The sequence below is a fragment of the Vigna umbellata genome, chromosome 10, assembly GCF_029865625.1.
Source record: "Vigna umbellata cultivar VRB3 chromosome 10, Vumbellata_1.0, whole genome shotgun sequence".
NCBI lineage: Eukaryota > Viridiplantae > Streptophyta > Magnoliopsida > Fabales > Fabaceae > Vigna > Vigna umbellata.
In genome coordinates, this window is record NC_142174.1 from 6,154,476 (window position 1) to 6,176,700 (window position 22,225).

Below are 22,225 nucleotides of genomic sequence, written 5' to 3' on the forward strand. Positions count from 1 at the left end.
TGAAATTTCTATCTTTTAAAATATGGACTCATGAAAGGGAAAAGAAAGGTGTGGAGAAGTAATGTTTAGTCTTGTCTAATAATCCATGTATCCGGGGATGTCGAGTTTAAGTTGCACTTTTGAAAATGTTTTAATCAATTTGGGTTTTGAAGACCTCGAATTTTCTTGTTTGAATGTCATTCAATTGCCTAAAATTTAAAGCTTGCTTATAGGTTCTTCAGTACGAATCAAGAATTGAAAAGAAAAAGATAAGAGTTTTATTGAATATAATAATAATAATAATAATAATAATAATAATAATAATAATAATACTTTTTTGGTTTCTATTTTTGTCGACTTTATTTAATGTGAAATTTTTTTGTGTGTTCAATATGGTCCTAATTATCATAATTTATGTTCAATTTGATTTTCTTTTTTTTATGACGTCCTCTAAATTGTTAACAATAGACTATACATATTGGCAATATTTGAATTAGGTGTTCATTTTTATCATATGTGGCCTATCCAACATATTAATGTAACAATATCATGTCATAATCTTCAACCTCCTAACACGTCAGAAACCCTAACCACCACCGTCAACCACCATACACATTCACTACACAATGTTAGTGACATGTCATCTTCTTCCAAAGTGTGAACCACACTTGCATCTTTGTTGGTTTCCTTATTCTGGCTCCACCAAGTGTGGCCCGCATTTTGGAAGAAGATGGTGTGTCGCCAACACTGTGTAGGAGAGATGTGTGGTGGGTAAAGGTGGTGGCTAGGGTTTCTAATGTGTTGGGAGGTTCAATATAATGTTGTGGCAATGTGTACTCTGTGTTGGACTTGCCACATATGAAAAAATTGGACGCGTTATTCAAACTGTGACAACATATACATTATGTAGTTAATGATTTATACAATATCATGAAAAAGGATCAAATTGAACATAAATTAAGAAAATTGTCACCATATTGAATACTTGAACAAAATAAGTCTCACATGTAACAAAGTCAACAAAAATAGTAACTAAAAGAGTATTTAAGTCTAGTTATTACTATTTTATATGTTAAATATATGAACAAGGAAGTTTTTCTAAAAAAAACAATTTATCAACATCAAGCACCATTATAGAAAAATGTTGTTTACTTTTTTATTATCTGTAATTTAGGACGAGTAACAAATGACATTGTAATTATTTGCTAACTTTAACTTTTACATTTTTTCTTTTACATGATTTGATATTAAAGTTGTAGACTTGGTTCTTTAGTCATTTTATGAATGTTACATGCAAATTATAAATACTAAAAAAGCGTTATTTATATTGGGGTGCATTATTTTAATTAAGATAATAAAACATTATTTTACCTTTTTCGTCGGAACTTTAGAAGCTATCTATTGATAATTTTATAGTAATATTTTATAATTTTTTATTTGTTTTAAGATTTATGTACATATAAAAAATGCAACAAAATCATATCAGGGTTTGAAACCCCAAAGAAAAAGCAATTATGTTGACATGAGGGGTTTTATACCGTTAGTATAAAATGGCAAGCCGCAGATAACATAATTAGTATAGGAGATAAAACCCTCGTAAAATATAATCTACGTTAGAATTACTATTTTTAATATAATCTATATTAAAATTTCTATTTTTTTGTAGTGATCTATTATTCCTTTTCTGCTTAGAAGCTACAATTTAGAAGACAACAAAGTTTAAGATATCGGTTCATTTTTTAACAGATTTAAATGAATGTTTTTGAGTGGGCTAATCCTCTCCCAGACTTAAATTTAGGTTTTAAACTATTTTATTTGTAGTGTCACTCAGAAATTATATCTTTCACCCTCCCACGCCATTTGTGATTTGAATTCCATCTTCCTTCCAATGATTTGTGTTACCATCTCTCCTCCAATCGGCGACATCCACTTCCGGCAGCGTACCAGCAACGACGGAACCACGGTGACAGAACAACGCCGTCCTAACAACGATTTGCATTTTTCTCCACCTCTAGAGATTTGCGAGCCCTTCTCCCTCTAGTCGGGGACGTCCACTTCCAGCGACAGACCAGTGGAAAATTGACAACGAAGCAACGACCACGGCAGCAGAAGTTCTCTCTAGAGGTACAAACAATGTTCCTATTTTGTTCTTAGACTCTAATTTGGACTGCAACTGTGTTAGTTATATGGGTAAGTTGTCTTTGTTTGTGTGCCAAAACAAGAAGTTGTACGTAGAATTGAAGATTCTCGTGGAGAATTGAAAGAGATAAAGTGACAAAAATTGAGTCTGTTCAGGTGTTTAAGAATGCAGAGGATTATTTCAGGGTTTTATATGTTGGATTTTCATGTCACGTATGCGTTGCAGTACTATTTGTTTTTAAGCACCGGCCTGAAATGGTTAGATATGGTAAAACCCGTTAATAGTTTGGTTATGTTAGGACATGGAGGGTTTATGAGAGGCGAAAGGTGAGGAAGAGTACTTAACTGTAAACAGTTAAGTGGGGCGGGAAAAAGGTCTCTATAAAAGGACCTCTGTTATTGTTTTCAGTTAGGCAGTTTTTACTCTTGAGTTGCAGATCAGTTTAGACTTGGTGAAGGAGGTTAAGCTCCTGGTTTTCCAATTGTATTCATGATTCTTTGATGTAAATACAAGTCATTTCTTTTACCATTGCTTGCTGTTAGAGTACTGAAGTGTGAGAGTAAGGGAGATAGTTAGGATTCTTACCAAGGTTCCTAACAGGTCATGACACTGTTAATAACTACTTTATGTTTGTTGTGTAGCATTTGGTTTGTGTCTTTGCAGAACCCCAATTAAATTGTGTTGGCTTATGAAAGAGAAAGCAAAATAGAGGAGATGGACTGTGTGAAGTGAAGAACATTCCCATCCAACTAGCTGCTTTCGGACAATATCATTTTTCATTTGGTACTTTGTGAAATGAAAAGATCATCAGGATTTTCGATTTTATCCAATGATATACACAAAGTTGGTTTGGTTTTGAGCTTTTTTATCTTCCTTTTAATATACTGCAATATGTGCTATTTTTTGTAGTGTATATCTCTGCATATTACAAACACTTCTTATGCAGATCCAGATTATGGTGTTATTGAATACATAACTTTAAATTTAGATAATGTCAGAATGAGTTTCTAGCTCAGTTGGTGCTTGTCAGAATTAAGGATTTAATGATATTATTATGTGTTCTGTTAACCTGCTTTCTTACTTTAACAGATTCTGGAACCTTCTCTCTTTCGTATATATGACCTATACAAGTTAATTTTATTATTTTGAAAAATTATTTTATTATAAAGTGTTAATGAAGTATTTTAGTTTAGGTTAAAAGACTAATACTTTAAGTATTTTTTTTCCTTTTTGTTTAGGTATTTTAGTTGCAACACTAAGTTATATTACTAGTATTTTAGTTAAGGACTAGTTAACTAATATATTAGATAGAAAAACCGATATTAGAATCACACAATTATATATATTAGAAAATTTGCTTTTCTAACATTGTTGATACTTGTAATGGTTATTTAATGATTTAGCAGTTTATATTATGTTTTCTTAGTTATTTAATTGATTATTATGTGTAACTATTACTTTATAATTTATATTATTTTGTGTAGTCTAGACTATTAATGACATAAGTAATATTAATTAATTATTTGTCAAACTACAAATAATATTATTAAAATGATCTAGAACCATTGAATAAAAATAAAACGAATAAGAATAAGAGATTAATTGAAAATATAAAACTTAACTATGTTGCACGTAAATCACCTCTGGTCTATATATTTATAAATATTAAAAAGCAAAAATGTTTATACAATAAGTTCAGATCCACATGGGAAGCAATGTGAGGTTGATATCAACATGGGTATTGTTAACCTATACATTTTCTTCAGAAAGTTTCTCTAACAAGATTATTTCACTGTCTCTTTGCCAATGTCTTCCTCAACCCTTTGATAATCTTTGCAAACCAAACCAAGTTCATAACAGATAGCACCACTGGCACAGCAACAACTAGTATCTGCCCAAAGGGGTGCATCTGCTCAACCTGTTGAATAATTTCACAAACCTGTGATTCTTATACCATTACAAACCACATTGTTTTCCTGATATTTGCACAAGAAACATTCTGAAGGCCAGTTATCATCCAAGACAATAATGTGCAGACATATTTTGATTTTTAAGAGGCAACCAATGGCAAAAGCACCAAAATAGTGCAATTTTAACTTCAAAATTATCAAAGTGGTAAAATTTTGAAGTCGTGTCAGCTTCTTACGATTTCATTTTAAAGAGTCTTGCCTGTTTGGTATGAATTCAGTTTATTGTAATTTTTGTTTAATTTTAATCGTAGTTGTGCCAACTTTAGTGTATTGTGATTTAAACTGAATTCATATCAGTTTAATACAATATAATCAAGTCATACCAAGTTTACGAGACATCAAATTACCAACTTGAAGATAAAATTGCACCATTTTTGGGCTTTTTCCAATAAAGCACACTGCACAGCAGACAATTTTTAAATTCAGGGGAGGAACAATTCTTACCTGATCAAAGTGCAAGTAGACGTGGTAAAACATGTATATGAACAGAAGTATTCTAGCAACCTGCAGATGGACCATTTTGGTAAGCAACCCCATAAGATAAGAACACGAATTCTTTCAACCTTACTAAATATGATAATGCTTGATTGGATGACAATTACTGTGTATGTGTGTGAGCATACTTACTTGTATGTATTTCAAACAAACTACACTCACCAGCCAAGAAATGAATATTACAACCCCATTGATGAGATAAGCTTTGGACTTTTTCATTCCAGCCACATCAAGATACCTTCACAGACACCACAACATTAACAATGAGAAATAAAAATACTGAGTTACTAGAATTCAACTAAAAGAAAAATTTACCATCTTAAATTGATCCCTGGAGTAGTTGTCTCAGAGATGAGGACCATGAACGTGTAAAGCTGTCCTTCCCCACTCAACATTGAGTATGCTACTGCTACTAAAGACAACAGATGATGAATCACCTGAACCAATATTAATATGAAGTCAGGTTAAACCCTGACCATAATCATCTCCAGCAGGGCTCCTATCAAGTGAAATATCTTAAAATTGAATAAGATAGTTCAACTTTATGAGACAGGTTGGATGAAACTTTGCACGTCAAAAAGATATTATCCTTACATACTCATATCCACCAAGAGAAGGAAAAAACCATAATATCGACCCTAGATCAGAAATGAAGTACCCAACAGAAACCTGTTACAATAAATATTAAACATAGTAAACAAAGACTTCACTGCATAAAACAAAGTCATGCAGATCACAAAATGGTTATTGAATGAATCAGGAGAACCAAGAAGATAACAGTTCAAGCAAGTCAATCTCAATCGTTACAAGTAAAAAATATAATGAATATCTTGAAAAGGAAATATTAGAAGCATACATACACCAAGAAAATGAGAAGACGCAAAAGGAGATTATGGAACAGACAGAATAGTATGGTAATGGAGGGAGGTGATTGAGGATCTGACAAAACTCTCAAATCTAGTCTGCATAACAATTAAAACAACAGCTCACAGGCGTTTTATTGGATGACTAGCTATGTAAGAAATGTATCGAACCATCGCAGGAATGCTGTGTTTGATTGCCAAAGTTTATTTATTTCTGGATTTGGACTTGCAGTTATAAATAAGCCTTCTCCAACACGTCCTGTGCGGATTTGGAACTTGCGCGTATGTGAAATCTGTTAGGTTTCTTCGGAACAAGAAACCAGATTTTCAGATTCAGTAAAGAAATAAGCACTCAAATCTTACTGCACAACGTAAGATAATACTTTAATTAAAGAAAATATTCAACAGCTTCCAAGGGAAATAAATCCCTTCTACACAGGACAAGCCCTGTTCCAAAAACGAAAACACAACCCACCCATCAGGAGGAACCATTTCCTCCTTAAATGATACCCCTTCCTAAACTTAATAACTACCTCTAATCACCCCTAAACTGCTCAACCACCCTTAACTGTCAAGAAACCTCTGATTTTGAACCTTCTTCCTAACATACACCTTAAAGGTCTTATCAAAATCATGCAAAAATCTTGTTAATCTGGATAAACAGAATGAATTTGGAGTTCTCTTGTTACATTTTTTATTTGATATTCAATGAATATGATCAAGAATGTTTTCTAAGCATAACAAACTTAGAGCATCTCTTTAGAATACACGGAGAAGAGAAATTAGTTAAGACCGTTAGAATATTCATGAGTCAGTTACTTGAGTAGATAGTTAGAAATAAATAGGAAAGAAGTAGAGGGGAAAGGTTTTTATTGAATATAATGAAAAGAATAAGAAATACGAGAGCACTCTCTCCTTCAAGGGTTCCCCTTCACAAAGAGCTAAAACTCAATCTACAAAATTCACCTCCTTTCCCCTCTTCTCTCCTTCTTTCCCATTTATATCTAACTAACACCTCAAATAACTTACTCATGAATATTCTAACTATCTTAACTAATTTATATTGAACTGCCATCGATTAGAAACCATTTATATTGATTGTTAATTCTGTGGTATTTATATGTTATGTTTTCTTTTGTGCCTTTAAAATGTTTTGTGATCTATAGAAGCTTAAGAATTCATTGAGCTTGTTCTTGTATAGTAATCAAACCAAGGTCCGTCATTGGAGAAGCTGCTAAAAAAACTATTGATAGGATATAATGTGATAGGTTATAATGGGTAATAAGTGTAGGACAGAGGAAACAATTTAGGAATTAGTTGTTAGTTTGGTTAGTTGGTTGGGGGGGCCTTTATAAGAAGGCAAGGAGCTCTTGTGTCAGGACACTTTTGGATAATCTTATAGATTGGGGTTTGGCTATTTGGGAAAGGGAAACCCTGGGAGGAGAGAGTGCTCTCCTATTCTGTGTCCTATACAGTCTATAAAATAAAGAATATTACTCTTTCGTCTCTTTTCAATTCTGGGTTCCAATCAATTGGTCCGACCTGCCGGATCAAAGGTTGCAGATCAAGAAAGGGCAGAAGCATAGAAGGAAGAGATAGTACCTTGAAGAGGAGGACCAACGAACAGAAAATGAGCATGGCATAACCGAAAATGAGCATGGTAGGATGGAGAAGAAATATGCAAGAAATGCGGCAGGAAATGAGGATTCTCATAAAGGGCTTATAAAGAAGTGTGAAATCTGTCATGAAATGAAAGAAAGAGGGAAAAATGGATAGGTATGTTGTGAAAGGTAGTCTACTAGACATCAAGAAAACCAAGAAACCCTCATATGGAGGAGAAAATTCAACCAATAGGGAGAAGAAAAGAGAAATGAAAGTTGTTGTTTTGAATGTTGATGGTTTGGCAAGAAATAGAGGGAAGGATAGGAGAGAACAAAATATATTTAAAGAGGAAGGCAATGACGAAAATTGTGATGGAGATATTGGTGTGGCTACTGTTGAGAATGTTGCAAAAGTTGCTGTTTTTAGTGGAGCTAGTGTGGTAGGTTGTGGTGTGTAAGTCAAAACAGTGAAGAAGAGGGAAGAATTGTCGAGACCTGGGGTTAAAATAGTGATGTCAGGGAGCAACCTAGTTGAGGTTGTTTACAAGCAAGAGAGGAACTTTTGCAAGACATCAAGAAAGGCAAGAAATTCTCTGAAGAAGGAGTGTACTTGGCTAATGAAGAGAAGAAGGAGGAAAGATGTCCACAGGGCAGTAAACCAGATGAAGAACCACTTTTCTTGTGGGTTGAAGGAGTGGAGTTGTCCACAATTGAAGGGAATAGCACCCATGGTCAAACAACAAGGGAAGCAAATGTTTTTGAAGTTCAAAACATTGAAGGATCAACAAAGGTTCACCCAACAGTCAATAACATGGAAGAAAATGCAATCCAAGGGTTCAAGACCTGGCCCAAAAATCCAAGAACCTTTCTTGGAAAAATCTAGCAACAACTCTACTAAGGATAGTTGAAGGGATCAGGAAAAACATGTTATGTGAGAGTTGGGCAGTAGTAACACAAATTGGGAGTGTGACAATTTTACGTGAGAGTTTGAAAGTAGATGGAGCAACTGCTGAAAGTGTTGTTGCTACAAGAACCGATGAAGTCAGAGATGTGATTTTGAGTATTTCACAAAATTGGACCAAAAGAATCTAGGAAGAGTGGAAGTCATTGGAGGAGGATATCTCATATCAACCACCACCCAATCTTCCAGATCTAAAATTGCAAATAGTAGCAGTGGGTTCCCTTCATATGATAACACGTTGTTGAAGATGACCCATGAGATCAAGTTTCACTGTTCCAACCTTGAGGACAAGGTTGTTTTGCAGCAGGGTGTAATGATAGGATATCATGTGATAGGTTATAATGGGTAATAGATGCAGGACAGAGGAAACAATTTAGGAATTAGTTGTTAGTTTGGTTAATTGGTTGGGAGGCCTTTATAAGAAGGCTGGAGCTCTTGTGTCTGGACACTTTTGGATAATCTTGTAGATTGGGTTTTGGCTCTTTGTGAAGGAGAAACCCTTGGAGGAGAGAACTCTCTCCTATTCTTTGTGTCCTATACAGTCTATAGAATAAAGAATATTGCTCTTTTGTCTGTTCTCAATTTTGGGTTCCTATCAACAGTTGTTGAACGTTGCTTCACTGTTGCAACTGCATAATTTTCTCAGCTCTAGAATGCATCTTCTTTATCATCTTAGGATGACATTCTTTTGGGTTTTTTCCAACATGCAAATTTACAATATTTGAAATTCTTTACTATCACATGCAGTGGAACTCCATTTGAACAGGAAACTACTCAGCGCCATGTAAACATATGAAGGAATAAGAATATAGTTCCATAGTTTAACTCTGATACCAATTCAGATTGCTCTTACCCCCAGTGCAAAAGTTGATAGTGTAGACCTTCGAACAGTAATAAGTTCAGAAGAAGGGTTGTCCCGAAATAGACTTGAGCAAAACACCAAGTACAATGATATAGTAGTTATGAAAATAGCATGTGTAGTTGATACAGCACTGCACAAAGAACAAAATTCTATTAAGATCTTGTTACACTGAGCAAAGCAGAAGAACTTTTCTACTCATAGTATCCAGTCACCGGTTATTCCACTCAATACGTTGGACTTTGGAGAAGTTGGAATGAATCTTAAAGTAATTAGAACCAAGAAACTGAGTAAGATCGAAGACCTGGAAAACAGGAAAGGAAATAATTAAAGATTGTGAAACCATGAAAAATTTAAAGTGTCTTATAAGACAATCTTGAGGAAATTAGAACGACAACATTTTACAAATGTAAATACCATCTTGCAAGCTAACATGCCACTGATAACAGAAGTATATGGAATCAGAGAGTCTGCCAGTAAATATTCCTTCACAAACAAATTAGCCCTGTCCTGGTATGATTTGAATGTCATATTTTCATCGGAAGTCATTGCAACACTCTTAAAAAGCTTATACGCTCTTCAACTTTCCACTTCCAGTTACCTATTACATGAACAAATACAAGATATTGAAAAAATAAACAACATAGGATACATCAAAACATGGAGGTTAAGGATTACAACCGGCTTCAGAAAAGTTATCAGTGTCCATGGGGCTTAAAGACACCAAGTGATTACTTTTTCTTAAGAACAGCTAAAGTTTTTTCCAGATGAAATAAGGCAAGCAAAGAAAAACAGGACAAGGTATCCTCACTATAGAAAACAATACAGAATACCATATCTCTCAGCCTGCTTATCAAGGTGATTCCCAGGACGAAACCACCCAAGCACATCAAAGAAAATAAGCCATGAAAAATATCTTCTCCTTGATCCTGACCGTGTCTGTACATAACAAATTTTCACCAAAAGATCAAAAATCTATATTCCATTTTCCAAATACAGCTTCTCAACATTGTGAAAATAAATAACAAAAACTAACAGCAACAACATCAATAATTCTCCAACCAACAAAAGCAAAGGATAACCATTAAAATCTCACTGCAAGAGATGCATTATTCATTTTGAAATGCTAGAAGGAAAAGGAGACTACAATGTGCTTCAATCATGAAATTAGTTCATGAAAACAATGGAACTATTAATGATAATAACACTAAATAACTCAAATAAGCTTGATTAGTTACCACTCCAATAACTGAATCAAGCTAGTAATCTGAACATCAGTTAACATTGAAGTATGCAAAGCAGACAATTAAAAAATGTATAAATAACAAAAATCGCCCACTCAAAATTACCGAGCCATGGAAAAAAAGATAAATACATGTGGAATTTAATGAATCTCAAGGCTAAAAGAATTATTTAGTAATAAAACTTCGAAATTTTTAATTGACATATTGCGATTAATAAAATTATAAAGAAATAAATCACGAACAAAATCAACCTTTTAAACTACAGCATTACACTCCAATATAAAACCTTTAAAGATTACAAAATATTCTGAATGAAACACTAGCATGCACCATCTAAATGTCCCAATCAACAGAACATGACATGTGAAATTCCTGTATTTGGAATAAGGATCAAAACATCGTACCCTGTGGAACGATGATGTGCAGTCGGGGAATCCAAGCTATGGAAGAGTCGAGATCTTAGACTGCGTGTTTTGAGATTCATTCATAAACGCGTAAATTAATTTGGGGAATTATGGAAACCCTAGAAGGATGAACATGATCAAGTTATTAGATTGAGATGCCCAATAGAATCGTTACATAACCGCCAACCGTTACTTTTATGTTTTAATTTATTATTATTTTCGAGAATAATATGATACAAGTTACTAAAGTAATTTTTTTTATTTGTGTTAATCCCTCATTATTGATTTTTACTATTTTAGTATTTTAAAGAAAAATAACCTCGTTCTTAATGATAGGTTATGTGATGCAGAATTGGAAAATCATATAAGGTTTAATCATTTTCCAACTAATACATATTCTCTACCTATCTCACAAATAGTTATTATCTCACAAATAGTTAACATAGAAATGAACATGGAACACACTCATTGATCTTACATGACCCAATATACAGAACCGAAGGTATTATACAAAGATTTTTTTTTTCACAATTTCTCTGATCCTCTTATTTATTAAGACAAAATCAGAATGTTTGACAACTTAAGCTTTTTTAAGTTTATCAAATAACAATCAATAAAATATTATTCATAGAAAAAGCATTTAAAGAAAGAAAATATTTTTCAAACATATGTAATAGAAGGTCTAATAAGAATGTCTAAAATATTACTCATGCTAGCACCAAACGTTAGGAAACGTCTTTCAAGAATATCCTAAAATCTATATATGATCAAAAGTGAAAAGTTGTTAAAAATAATAAAGCCTACTTGAAGAAATATTTTATAACTTTTGAACTGAAGATTATAAATAACATTTTAGACAAAATTGTTTAAATGAATCAAAAAATTATAAATAACGTCTTAATGAAAGCATCTCAATGAATTCATCTAATAGATTATATGAGCAAAACAAGCAAGCGTCTTAGGTAGACAAAAGTCTATCTTTTATATAACACTAAAGTTAATAAATCTTTATTTAATACAAGTGTTATATCAAGCAAAGCTTTCTAAAAAAACATCGTCTTATAAATGACCATAAACGCTATAGCCTTTAAAAAAATCTTATGTTGATATCGTTTTATGATTATACATGTTGTATGTCTAACCAAATGATGTATTTACGAATGAAATGACAAATGATAAAATGTCTTGAACATGCTAATCTATCTAATGTTTATCAACGTTCAAAACATTTAGTGCATGTACGAAAAAAAAAGTACTTTGATGCTTTTATACTTTGTTCTTGGTATTCGTGCAGATCAATAAAGCAAAAAGATATGATCAAAATCATGGTACCTAAGAAAAATACATTGTGAGAGAAGAAAATTTTAATGTTTCCCTTGAAACTCTTTACTTAGTCACATCGTACAAGCTCAAGTATCACTTAAGGCTATAATAAAAAGCTCTGAACTCTACCACGTAGACCTGAATATGATCAAGCTATTGGAAAAGTCTATAAAGCTTATCAGGATTTCAACTCAATAACTAACGCTCATCCCATGAAGTTGCATATATAAAGAAGATCAACCAAAGTGAAAGAAGTTGTTGGAGTAGAAAATGAAGAGAGGGAATATCCAAGACCATCTCTATCCCAATACTCATTGTCTAAATGCTCCTCAATCTAAGAGAGCTTGTTGAAGAAGAAATGAAAAGAAGTAAGAGATGATAAAGAAAGAAAAATAGTATGCTTAAGAACGGTCATAAAATATAAGATATACGCTATCCCAACTCTTATATCGTCTGATGATCTTCAACCCAAAGGAAGATGATGAAAGCAAGCCCGAGCAAAAGAAAATATGAAGAAAAAACTATCATCATATCTCGCTTTCTACTACACCACACCAAGCTTACAACATCTGAAGCTTTCAAAATTAAAGGAAGAGTAAAAGAAGAAGAGAAAAGAGAAAAGAGAGAAACAACTTTATGCGCTCATATCATTTAATGCTCTTCAACCCAAGAGAAGAAACTTTATGGGTTCACAGATTGATTTGTATCTTTGTAATCCTCTGTATGAGAGTTTATTCAATTTGTATTTGTAAACAAACACCAAACGTGTTTGTATTATACTCCTTTCTTATACTAGTCAAAATAAACTAGGGAACCAGGTGTGGTTGACAATACTTGGGAACCAGGAGTGGTCATAATACTTGTAACCAAGAGTGGGTTATACTCAAATGTTAGGAGCGTCATAGAATACTCAACTAGATGTCTAGGGATGTCAAGAGTGACAAATAATACTTGTAACCAAGAGTGGGTTATACTCGGATGCTAGGACTAGTGGATAATACTTGTAACCAAGAGTGGTGAAAATACTCTGTGACATTTTGGAAAGGAAAAACTCGTTGTAATTTGAAAAAATAATGGAACCCCTTAAGAGTTTTAAGGGAGAACTAAACGTAGCTCAAGTTTGGGTGAACTAGTATAAAAATTGTACTGTGTTGTTTTCCTTCCTTAAAATCGTTTATTGACTTTTCTATGACATCCTCTGAAGAATACTTTTATTTAGTAATCCTTTGAAAACCCATCAAACATTATTGGCAAAAAGATTTAGAAAACATTATTCAACCCCCTCCCTCGCTTATAGTGTTTTCTTGTGCATTTCCCTATTTATATTATTGAAAGGCGATGCCTGCAAAAGATTCTCCAACGCTCAAGTTAGCACTTAGTCAGAGCTCTCTAGTCAAATCTCAATTAAAACAAAAGTTGAATAGTAAATCATCATTAATGCGTTATTTATAGGTTTACATTATTAACCTTAGATCCATTCGAATGAGCCACAACTTATGAGTTCATTGGTGTTAAACCGATTTTTGTCGCCTAAAATCAGAACAAACTAAGTTTCCCCACTAATGAAGTATAGGGACAACCTAGGTATCAATCCAAAGACTCGGCTAAAATTAAGCCTAAAGTGTAGAATTAAATCTTGTATTTATTTACTATTTACTAACTACTAAAGCAAAGTGGGGAAAAGAAATATGAACAATGAAATTAAAGAGAAAAGAATGAAGGAATCAAATCTGTATAAAAGAAAAAATGAAGAAAGAAAATGTAATTTGAAATAAAAGAAAAGCAATGAGAATAGAACTCTAAACTACCTAAACAGAAACAGAAATGAAACTACTCTGAGAACTTAAATGCAACTAAGATGATCCTAAACTAATGAGCATTATTACTGTCTAATAACAAAATCTAAATATTATCACTGCAATAGGTAAATGATGCAAGAAAACAAGAAAATAAACCTAACTAAGAATGCTAAGAACAGTGGAACATATAACAAAACTTAAATGGAAGGAAAATAAAATCATAATCAAAACTAAGACTATTCTAACATCAAGTCAACAAAAATACTGAAAATGAAGAAGCAAACTAAAGATATTGGATAGAAAGCAAACAATAGAGGCAAATGTGCAATAAACTGAATGAAAGAGTCTCAATTCCTCTTCGGAAAGACATTCCGAGAAAGTTAAGCCCTCCTTGGGGTCTTTTGAGTTCGTATTTCAGAACTTCAAATGGAAATTCTCACTCAATTATTCAATCAATGCACACTTTCACAAGAACAGGAATACAACACTGAAATTGAAATCACACATACTGGAAAATAGAAAGAAACATAATAGAAACAGAAAACCGAATGAATCTTTATGCATTGGATTCAACTCTAACTCGAGAAGACTTCTCGGAAAAAAAATGCTCAATACAGAGTCATTTAATTCCAAAAGGAATTATAGAATGCAGAGATACAGAATCCAATTCATTTTCTCAGAACATAACAATGGCAGAAATCAAAATCACAGAACAAAATCAACACAAACGAGAATACGAATTTGAACTTTATTAATATGAAAAATGAAAATTACATACACTTTGCCAGAAATCAAAGAATGAGGAACTCACGGATTGTCACGGTTCCATGAATCTCATCAGCGAAATCCAGAATCAAGAACAATATCCTATTCTAAGAAAAGCGAATAAAACCCTAAACTCTAGAACGGAGAACTATAAAATGAAAAGGTAGAAAGTGTATGAAGAAGTGTGTTCTCCCTATATTTACATGGTGAAAGCCCCTTTATATAGGGTCGAAAAACAAAAAGAGAAAAGAAAGGGGGAAAAGAAAAAATGGGAGAGGGGAAACCTTGCTTTGACGCTTCGAGCTTCTCCTTGATCCAACGGTCTCCAAAGGCTTTTCTCGTCAACCGTTCCAACTCAACATACCTCCAATCACGATTCTGCTTCTCCGGTCCGATTAGCTTCTGGGTCGGCTTCCTTTTGGGCCTTGTAGCTTGTGTTCTTAATCACTACTCTGGTTCTTCTCTTTTGCTGGAACACGAACCCTAGGTGCGGGGTTGAGAGAATTTGGGGAAAGAAGCTCCCTCTTGCACAAATGAAGCACGAAGTATAGGGAACTCCCAGCCTTTGTCCCTTCTCGCAACATGAAACGTTGCGTTTCATTAAACCATCCAAAAGGGCTTCAGCCCAACTCCTTGCACACACTGCACTCCATTTTAATCAGCACTGGACTTTCTAATTTGGCCCAAACAGCACCAGCCCCTCTCTGCAAAAAAAAACAGTACCAAATTAAAGAAAAAAAATCTAACAATTAAAAAGAAAGATTTTTATTAAAGATTTTCTAAAAAAAAATTATTATTTTCCTACTAATTAACAAAAGCTAAAAATTACATCTAAAAACCTATTTTTAACTAAAATTTTATAAAACTAAAGAATTAAGAGAAAAACATAAAACTAGCCTAATTCTAAGAAATTAAAAGCTAAAGAAATCTAAGAAATGATTTTTAACAGAGAAAAATATGTAAATCTAGAGTGTTATCACACCCCCACACTTAGACAACTGCCCTCCTGGGCAGGGACAAACTAAAAAGAAAAAGGAAAAGAAAGACTCCATCTATAAAGGAAAAGACTAAACACATAACTAGGAACACTGGACTCTATCACAATTAAACTCAACTCTGCTAATTACACAACTACTAGCTATTTTTCTCTAATAAGAACTGCACAAACAGAATCACCAACTCTAAATCTAAGTTTCAGTAACTCTAGCGAGTAAATAACAGTTAAATTCAACCCAAAACAAGCAGGAAATTACAATTCAGAGAAGTAGCAGCCCAATTTCAACCTCACAGGATAAAGTGTTTCTCTCAAAGCACTCAAGTGTTTAGGTCAACCTGTGTTTCACTCCACATAACATGATAGAACACAATTCACAACTTTGGAAAAATTCTAATTGACACTGCTTGAATCAAGATAACTCTAGATCACCAGGACTTTCACAGCTTGTAATCTAATGGAGAATGGAAAGGGCTAGATGGAGGAGAAATGGAAATCTGGAATGGGTTAGAGAAATGTGAAAGAAAGAAAGGAAACTGGAACTCAGTACAAGTATTTCATTTTTGCCTAGTCAGAATTTTTTTTTCTTTCTTTTTCAGCTCTTTCTTTCTATTTTTCTCATATTCTCTTTTTTTTTTCAATCAATTTTCTTTTTTTATCCAAACTTCCTCTCCTTTCAGATCAGATTTTTCTCTTTTTAGAACTCTTTTTCTCTTCAATTTCACATCTGGCCTTACTCTTTTACTTTCTGAGTTCCAAATTGTTCCTACCTGTCAATACCCAATTTCGTCCGGATTATTTTTATAGTTTTATTGCATTTTGTTTGTCACATATTTAACCTTTTTATTTTTCATTTACCTATTTCTTTTTAGTTCTATTTATTTTATCTTATTGTTTTTATTACCCTTTCTCTTTATTGCTTATTTTGTTTTTATTCTATCTCTTTTATTTATTTTACTTTTTTTTCCTTTTATTTATTTATTTATTATTTATTTTTATTTTATTTTCTTTTAATTCTTCGTTTTAATTTTAATTCTTATTTTTCTTAAATTTTTATCTTTTCATAATTATTATTAGTTAAAAGGTTTTAAAATTAAATTAAATTAAAAAAAAAATATAAATAAAAAAAAATGAAATGAATCAAAAAATGAGAAAAGGACAAATTGGCAAAAAGGAGGGGACACGATGGAGGAAAACGGTTTCCTGCTGCGAGGAGACAAACTGGTTTTGGGGCAGTCAAGGACAAGGCAAGTTTTGGAGGAAAGCAGGGTGGCAGACGCGATTTGGGTGCGTACGAAGTCAGTACAAGGATTTTTGGCACAGAGAAATGATCAAAAACACATGGAGAGAGAGCAAGGGGGGATTGATTATTCTGGTTTTGGAGAGAAAGGAGAGGAGGATTGGACACTGATTCTTCGGACCTTCATCTTCGATCATCATCCAGAGCATCCATCATTTTTTTCACCCGCAAAGAAAGAAAGAGGTCAGCTAGGAAGAAGGGGAGAGATCACCGGAGACGAAGCTGACAAAGGCAAGCAGAGCTCCAAGAGGTAAGTACACCTTGCTCACTCGTGTAGACATAGTCATGTAAGCTTGCTTGCTGCATTATTTCAGTTTTATGCTTGAGGTTGCTTTGTTTGGGTATGTATTGTGGTAGGAGTCTTTCCTTTTCTCCATTCTACATTCTTACCGAAAATCTTCATCACCTTTTCCTAAGCACCCCTGCACATTGGAGCTCTGAAAAATCCCTTTGGTGTCAATCCGTTTCGTAACCACCGAGTATCACGAGCTCTCCCATTTTCCATAGCCTTCAGCGCCTCTGTTCACTCCAATCGACAATAGAATTGAATCATTAAGTGAGAAACTCACAGAGAACACCGCAAAATGAAACCAACAGGTGCCCGTGCTCTATTCAACCTTCACTTGCTTCAAATGAAACTAACAGCCAAACCAGATATTGGGACTAAGCCATCAAGCCTTCTCTCATCTCTAATCACCACCGAGGGAGTTGAATCTTTGAACGGGAAACACACGCACACAACAGAAACCATAAAGCACACCACAACAGCAGATCAAAACTTCTAAAATCCCAAGCTTTTTTCGGCATAACCACCGGTAGTGGTGGGTCCGACCGTGGTGACGGTGGAAAGAGAGGGAGAGATCGGGGTGGTCACCGGCAACGACCTTGACGGCGACGCCCTGGCTCGTGGCTTGCGGCGGCCAACTTCGGTGGAGGCAGCGGCGTCGACGTTGCAATGCGTGGAGGAGCAACTCCTTTTGGTCAGAGAGAAGGAGACATTGGTCTTATCTGAGAGAAACGGCGTGAGTGAGTGAATGAGAATGGGAAGGCAGAACCCCTAGGGGAATTCTAGGTTAGAAATCACCCGGGTGGGCCAAGCCCGTAATGAACGCACGTTTTTCGGCCTTTTTCCGAACGTTCGTCATCTACCTCCTCTCCGAACGTCCGTCCGGCCACTTCTTGGACGGACCGTTTGGGTAACCATCTCCCAACGAACGCTCGTCCACAACGAGCGCTCGTCCTTCAGCCTCGTTTCCCAGCGTCCGTTCGCCAATGCCCCAACGAACGCTCGTCCATAACGAGCGTTCGTCATCCCGCCTCATCGCCCAACGAACGCTCGTCCCAACGAGCGCTCGTCATTCAGCCCATTTCCCAGCATCCGTTCATTGGGAACGAACGCTCGTTCCGAACGAGCGCTCGTCATTCAACCCATTTCCCAGCATCCGTTCGTTGGGAACGAACGCTCGTTCCGAACGAGCGCTCGTCATTCAGCCCATTTCCCAGCATCCGTTCGTCATCACCCAACGAACGCTCCTTCCGAACGAGCGCTCGTCATTCAACCCATTTCCCAGCATCCGTTCGTTGGGAACGAACGCTCGTCATTCAACCCATTTCCCAGCATCCGTTCGTTGGGAACGAACGCTCGTTCCGAACGAGCGCTCGTCATTCAGCCCATTTCCCAGCATCCGTTCGTCATCCCCCAACGAACGTTCGTTCCAAACGAGCGCTCGTCATTCAGCCCATTTCCCAGCATCCGTTCGTCATCCCGCAACGAACGCTCGTTCCAAACGAGCGCTCGTCATTCAGCCCATTTCCCAGCATCCGTTCATCATCGCCCAACGAACGCTCGTCCCAACGAGCGCTCGTCATTCAGCCCCTTTCCTAGCATCCGTTCGTCATCGCCCAATGAACGCTCGTCCCCAACGAACGCTCGTCATGAAGCCTCCTTTCCCAGCGTCCGTTCGACATTTCCACCAACGAGCGCTCGTCATCCACTCTCCTGTTCTAAACGTCCGCTCGTTATCTCCACCAACGAACGCTCGTCATCCAGGCTCCTTTTCTCAACGTACGATTCGTCAACTTTCCCCAACGAGTGCTCGTGATACTGAATCCTTTTCCAACGTACGTTCTACCTCTACCACGGACTGCACGTCGCCTGCGACGGAACGTTCGGCACCCCTTTTCTCGGACCCCTTATTATTTACTTATTTGTTTTTTTATTTTATCCTATTTTATTTATTTATTTTATTTTATTTCTTATTTAGTTTTATTGTCTTATTTTATTTTATTTTGTTCTAGATATCTACTTATCCTAAAATATATATATTTAATAATGCAATATTTATAATTTAAATAAAAGAATTTACGAAAATATGTTATAAAAGGTTAAACACATGTGTGATCGCACGCATCGTCCTTGTGCTAAAACCTTTTCTTCTTCTTTTCTAAAATTACAAAAATATATTTTAAAGGTTTAGGCACATGTGTGATCGCACGCATCGTCCTTGTGCTAAAACCTTTTCTTCTTTTTTCTAAAATTAAAAAATATTTAAAGGTTTAGGCACATGTGTGATCGCACGCATCGTCCTTGTGCTAAAACCTTTCTTCTTCTTTCTAAAATTACAAAAATATATTTTAAAGGTTTAGGCACATGTGTGATCGCACGCATCGTCCTTGTGCTAAAACCTTTTCTTCTCTTTCTAAAATTACAAAAAATATTTTAAAGGTTTAGGCACATGTGTGATCGCACGCATCGTCCTTGTGCTAAAACCTTTTCTCTTCTTTTAAAATTACAAAAATATGTTTTAAAGGTTTAGGCACATGTGTGATCGCACGCATCGTCCTTGTGCTAAAAACCTTTTCTTTTCCTTAATTAAAATTACAAAAAATATGTTTTAAAGGTTTATGCACATGTGTGATCGCACGCATCGTCCTTGTGCTAACAACCTTTTCTCTTTCTTAAACAAAATACAAAAAAGGTATAAAATCTTCAAAAAACCCAAAAACATCAACAATTTTAAACAACAAAAGTCTTGCTACCCAGAACTACGTGATCCTTGATTCTCCATCAAAAGTGGAGATACGTAGGAGCAAGGCTAGCCCTTGTCAGGTTCACTTTCCCAAAAATCCAAATTTATCCATAATCATTTTCCAAACAAAATTTTCTAAACAATTTTCAAACAAATTTTCAAGCAGTTTTCTAAAAGAACTACGTAACCCTGATTTCTCATTTTGAATGAGAATACGTAGGAGCAAGGTCAATCCTTGTCGGGCCCAAAAAACTAAAAAATATGTTTTGTTTATTTTAGAATTTTATTTTAGGGGATAGTTAAACATTTTGAAAATCACATCATATTCGTGCATTTAGTTAAAGGTACTGCCTTAGGGCAGGCGTTGTGGGGTGCTAACACCTTCCCCACGCGTAACCGACTCCCGAACCCAATCTTTGGTTTTCGTGGACCGTGCTTTATCGTTTTATGGTTTTTCCGTAGTTTTCCAAATAAACTATGGTGGCGACTCCAAATCTCTTTTCAAAACCGTTTCTTTTTGGATCGTCGTCCCGTCGCGATTCCGGTTGCGACAGATGGCGACTCCACTGGGGATGCTCGAGAGTCAGGCCATTTAATTAGATGCGCGAATTTGACATGATTTTTCTTTGTGTTTTTCTTCCCCTGTTTTTTTTCTTTATTTGTGTTTGATAGTTGGAATAACTGCATGTGAATTGTTGAATATGGAACCCTAGGGTAGAAAACATGTTTATATCTGCCTGGGAATTTTTCTGGTTGTTTTGCAGGTGAGGGTTTGGGTATGCATTGCATTCTCCCTTCACACACACACTTTGTGCATATCATGAGTGGGGCCCTATACCCGGGTCTGAGCGTAACTTAGAATTAGAGGAGTTGTGTAGCGGTGTCATTCTGGGATGTACTTCCTGTCTGGCTATCGTGAGAACTCCAGCTAGAGTTTGTTCTCTTCACTTGTGTCTCCTCATCTAGTTGATTACTCGACTGTTGTGGAGATGCTATGAAGGGGGCCATAGCTCTAGTGACCATTGACCTCTAGGTTCAGGAGACCATCCTTGTGAATTGCATATACTTGACCTCGAATCCAAGCCATTGAACCTTTATTAGGGCACAAAGGGAGAAACGTGTATTCTTGTAATCCTCACGCTGTTCGTTCTCTTTCGAAAATTATGTTATTGCATTTTCATGCCATGCATGCATTTGATTCATCGTGTTGTTTTATTATCATGCATCATATTCATGCATCATTTAGTAACATGTTGGTTTTAGGGGAAATCACAGGTATACACTTGACTTCACACGAGATGGATGTTGACACCAGATCTGATGCTACACTGCATACCAACTCCGCCATTTTAAGAAAGAAGTCTAGCCTAAGGACACATGTTGGAAATTTGACCGGGTTGATAAATTTAGGCCGAAGACTCAAGACCATACAGAGAGAAGCCTTCGGGAGGAAATATGGGAATTTGTTGAGTTTAATGGAGGTGAAAGTACAGTTGCCCGCTATTACAGCTCTAGCTCAGTATTATGATTCTCCCCTGAGATGTTTTACCTTCCAGGACTTCCAGCTGGCGCCAACTGTAGAAGAATTTGAGCATATTCTGGGCTTGCCATTAGAGGGTACCAAGCCATATCAGCACTTGGAGCATCATGCCTCTGTTTCTACCCTTGCTGTTATAATGAAATTACAGCCCAATGAATTGGAGAACCGGTTGATAACGAGACATCAAATTCGGGGGCTGACACAAGGTTACCTTGAACAATATTTGCACGACCTGGGCGATAGGGAAGAATGGGAGACCTTCATGGATGTACTAGCCCTCACTGTGTTTGGCATTGTCCTGTTTCCCAAGCTGGAAGACTTTGTAGATTACACTGCTATTGATGTCTTCGTGGCAAAAAAGACGAGATCAGAAAACCCCGTAACAGCAGTCCTCGCAGATGTGTATGGGACTATGAGTTTTTGCCAGGAGAGAAAAGGGAAGAGGATTCTTTGTTGTTTGCCGGCGTTATATGCGTGGATGACGGCACGAGTATTTAAGGGGGTAGTCGATGTTAGAAGTTCACCTGAGAATCTGTCGCATCAAGGAGGTAATGGGTGGGCTCTTTTCTTTGCCGGTTTGAGAGAGGGAAACGTAAAATGGCGCCTTCCTTGGCTTGAGACTAAACCATCTATCCATCATTGTGGCAACTTCCCTAACATACCTCTCATAGGCGCTAGGTATTGTATTAACTACAACCCTATTTTGGTCCAAAGACAGTTCGGATATCCTATGAAGGGAGCGCCTTCACCAGATTATCTCACAGCCTTCTTCATCTACTATGAGGACGGACATTGTACTGAAATGTTGAGGAGAGTCAGAAGTGCCTGGGAAAATGTGGTGCGAGCAGAGAAGGACCTGAGGAGTGGAGTGATGGATAGCAGGGTTAGTTATCATACCTGGATTCTGGAGAGGGTAAGAGAAGTCAAGTTGCCTTTCAAGCCCATCAATGATCAATCGG

The 22,225-nt window shown here is 35.9% G+C and overlaps 1 protein-coding gene, 1 long non-coding RNA gene and 1 pseudogene across 4 annotated transcripts; 2 read left to right on the plus strand and 1 right to left on the minus strand.

Annotated features, from left to right (window-relative positions):
- Window positions 1-1,615: 1,615 nt before the first annotated feature.
- Window positions 1,616-2,978, plus strand: LOC148191739 (uncharacterized). The gene is made up of 2 exons (XR_015782690.1): window positions 1,616-2,103; window positions 2,761-2,978. It is a non-coding gene; the product is annotated as an uncharacterized LOC148191739 (long non-coding RNA).
- Window positions 2,979-3,721: 743 nt separating this feature from the next.
- Window positions 3,722-10,666, minus strand: LOC148191740 (uncharacterized). Of its 3 annotated transcripts, none has more exons than XM_088101065.1 (9): window positions 10,517-10,666; window positions 9,702-9,807; window positions 9,084-9,172; window positions 8,863-9,001; window positions 5,179-5,253; window positions 4,900-5,021; window positions 4,747-4,822; window positions 4,534-4,593; window positions 3,722-4,037 (listed from the first exon to the last, which is right to left on the minus strand). In XM_088101065.1, exons 1-9 carry the CDS (start codon window positions 10,594-10,596, stop codon window positions 3,909-3,911), a joined length of 876 nt encoding a protein of 291 aa, XP_087957191.1. In that variant the 5' UTR covers window positions 10,597-10,666; the 3' UTR covers window positions 3,722-3,908. The 3 variants fall into 3 exon arrangements, with proteins under 3 accessions (XP_087957191.1, XP_087957189.1, XP_087957190.1); XM_088101063.1 differs by lacking the exon at window positions 10,517-10,666 and adding an exon at window positions 9,286-9,469 and having other exon boundaries at window positions 9,702-9,806; XM_088101064.1 differs by lacking the exons at window positions 8,863-9,001; window positions 9,084-9,172; window positions 9,702-9,807; window positions 10,517-10,666 and adding an exon at window positions 7,050-8,609.
- Window positions 10,667-16,582: 5,916 nt separating this feature from the next.
- Window positions 16,583-22,225, plus strand: part of LOC148191741 (uncharacterized) — a 17,850-nt pseudogene continuing 12,207 nt past the window's right edge.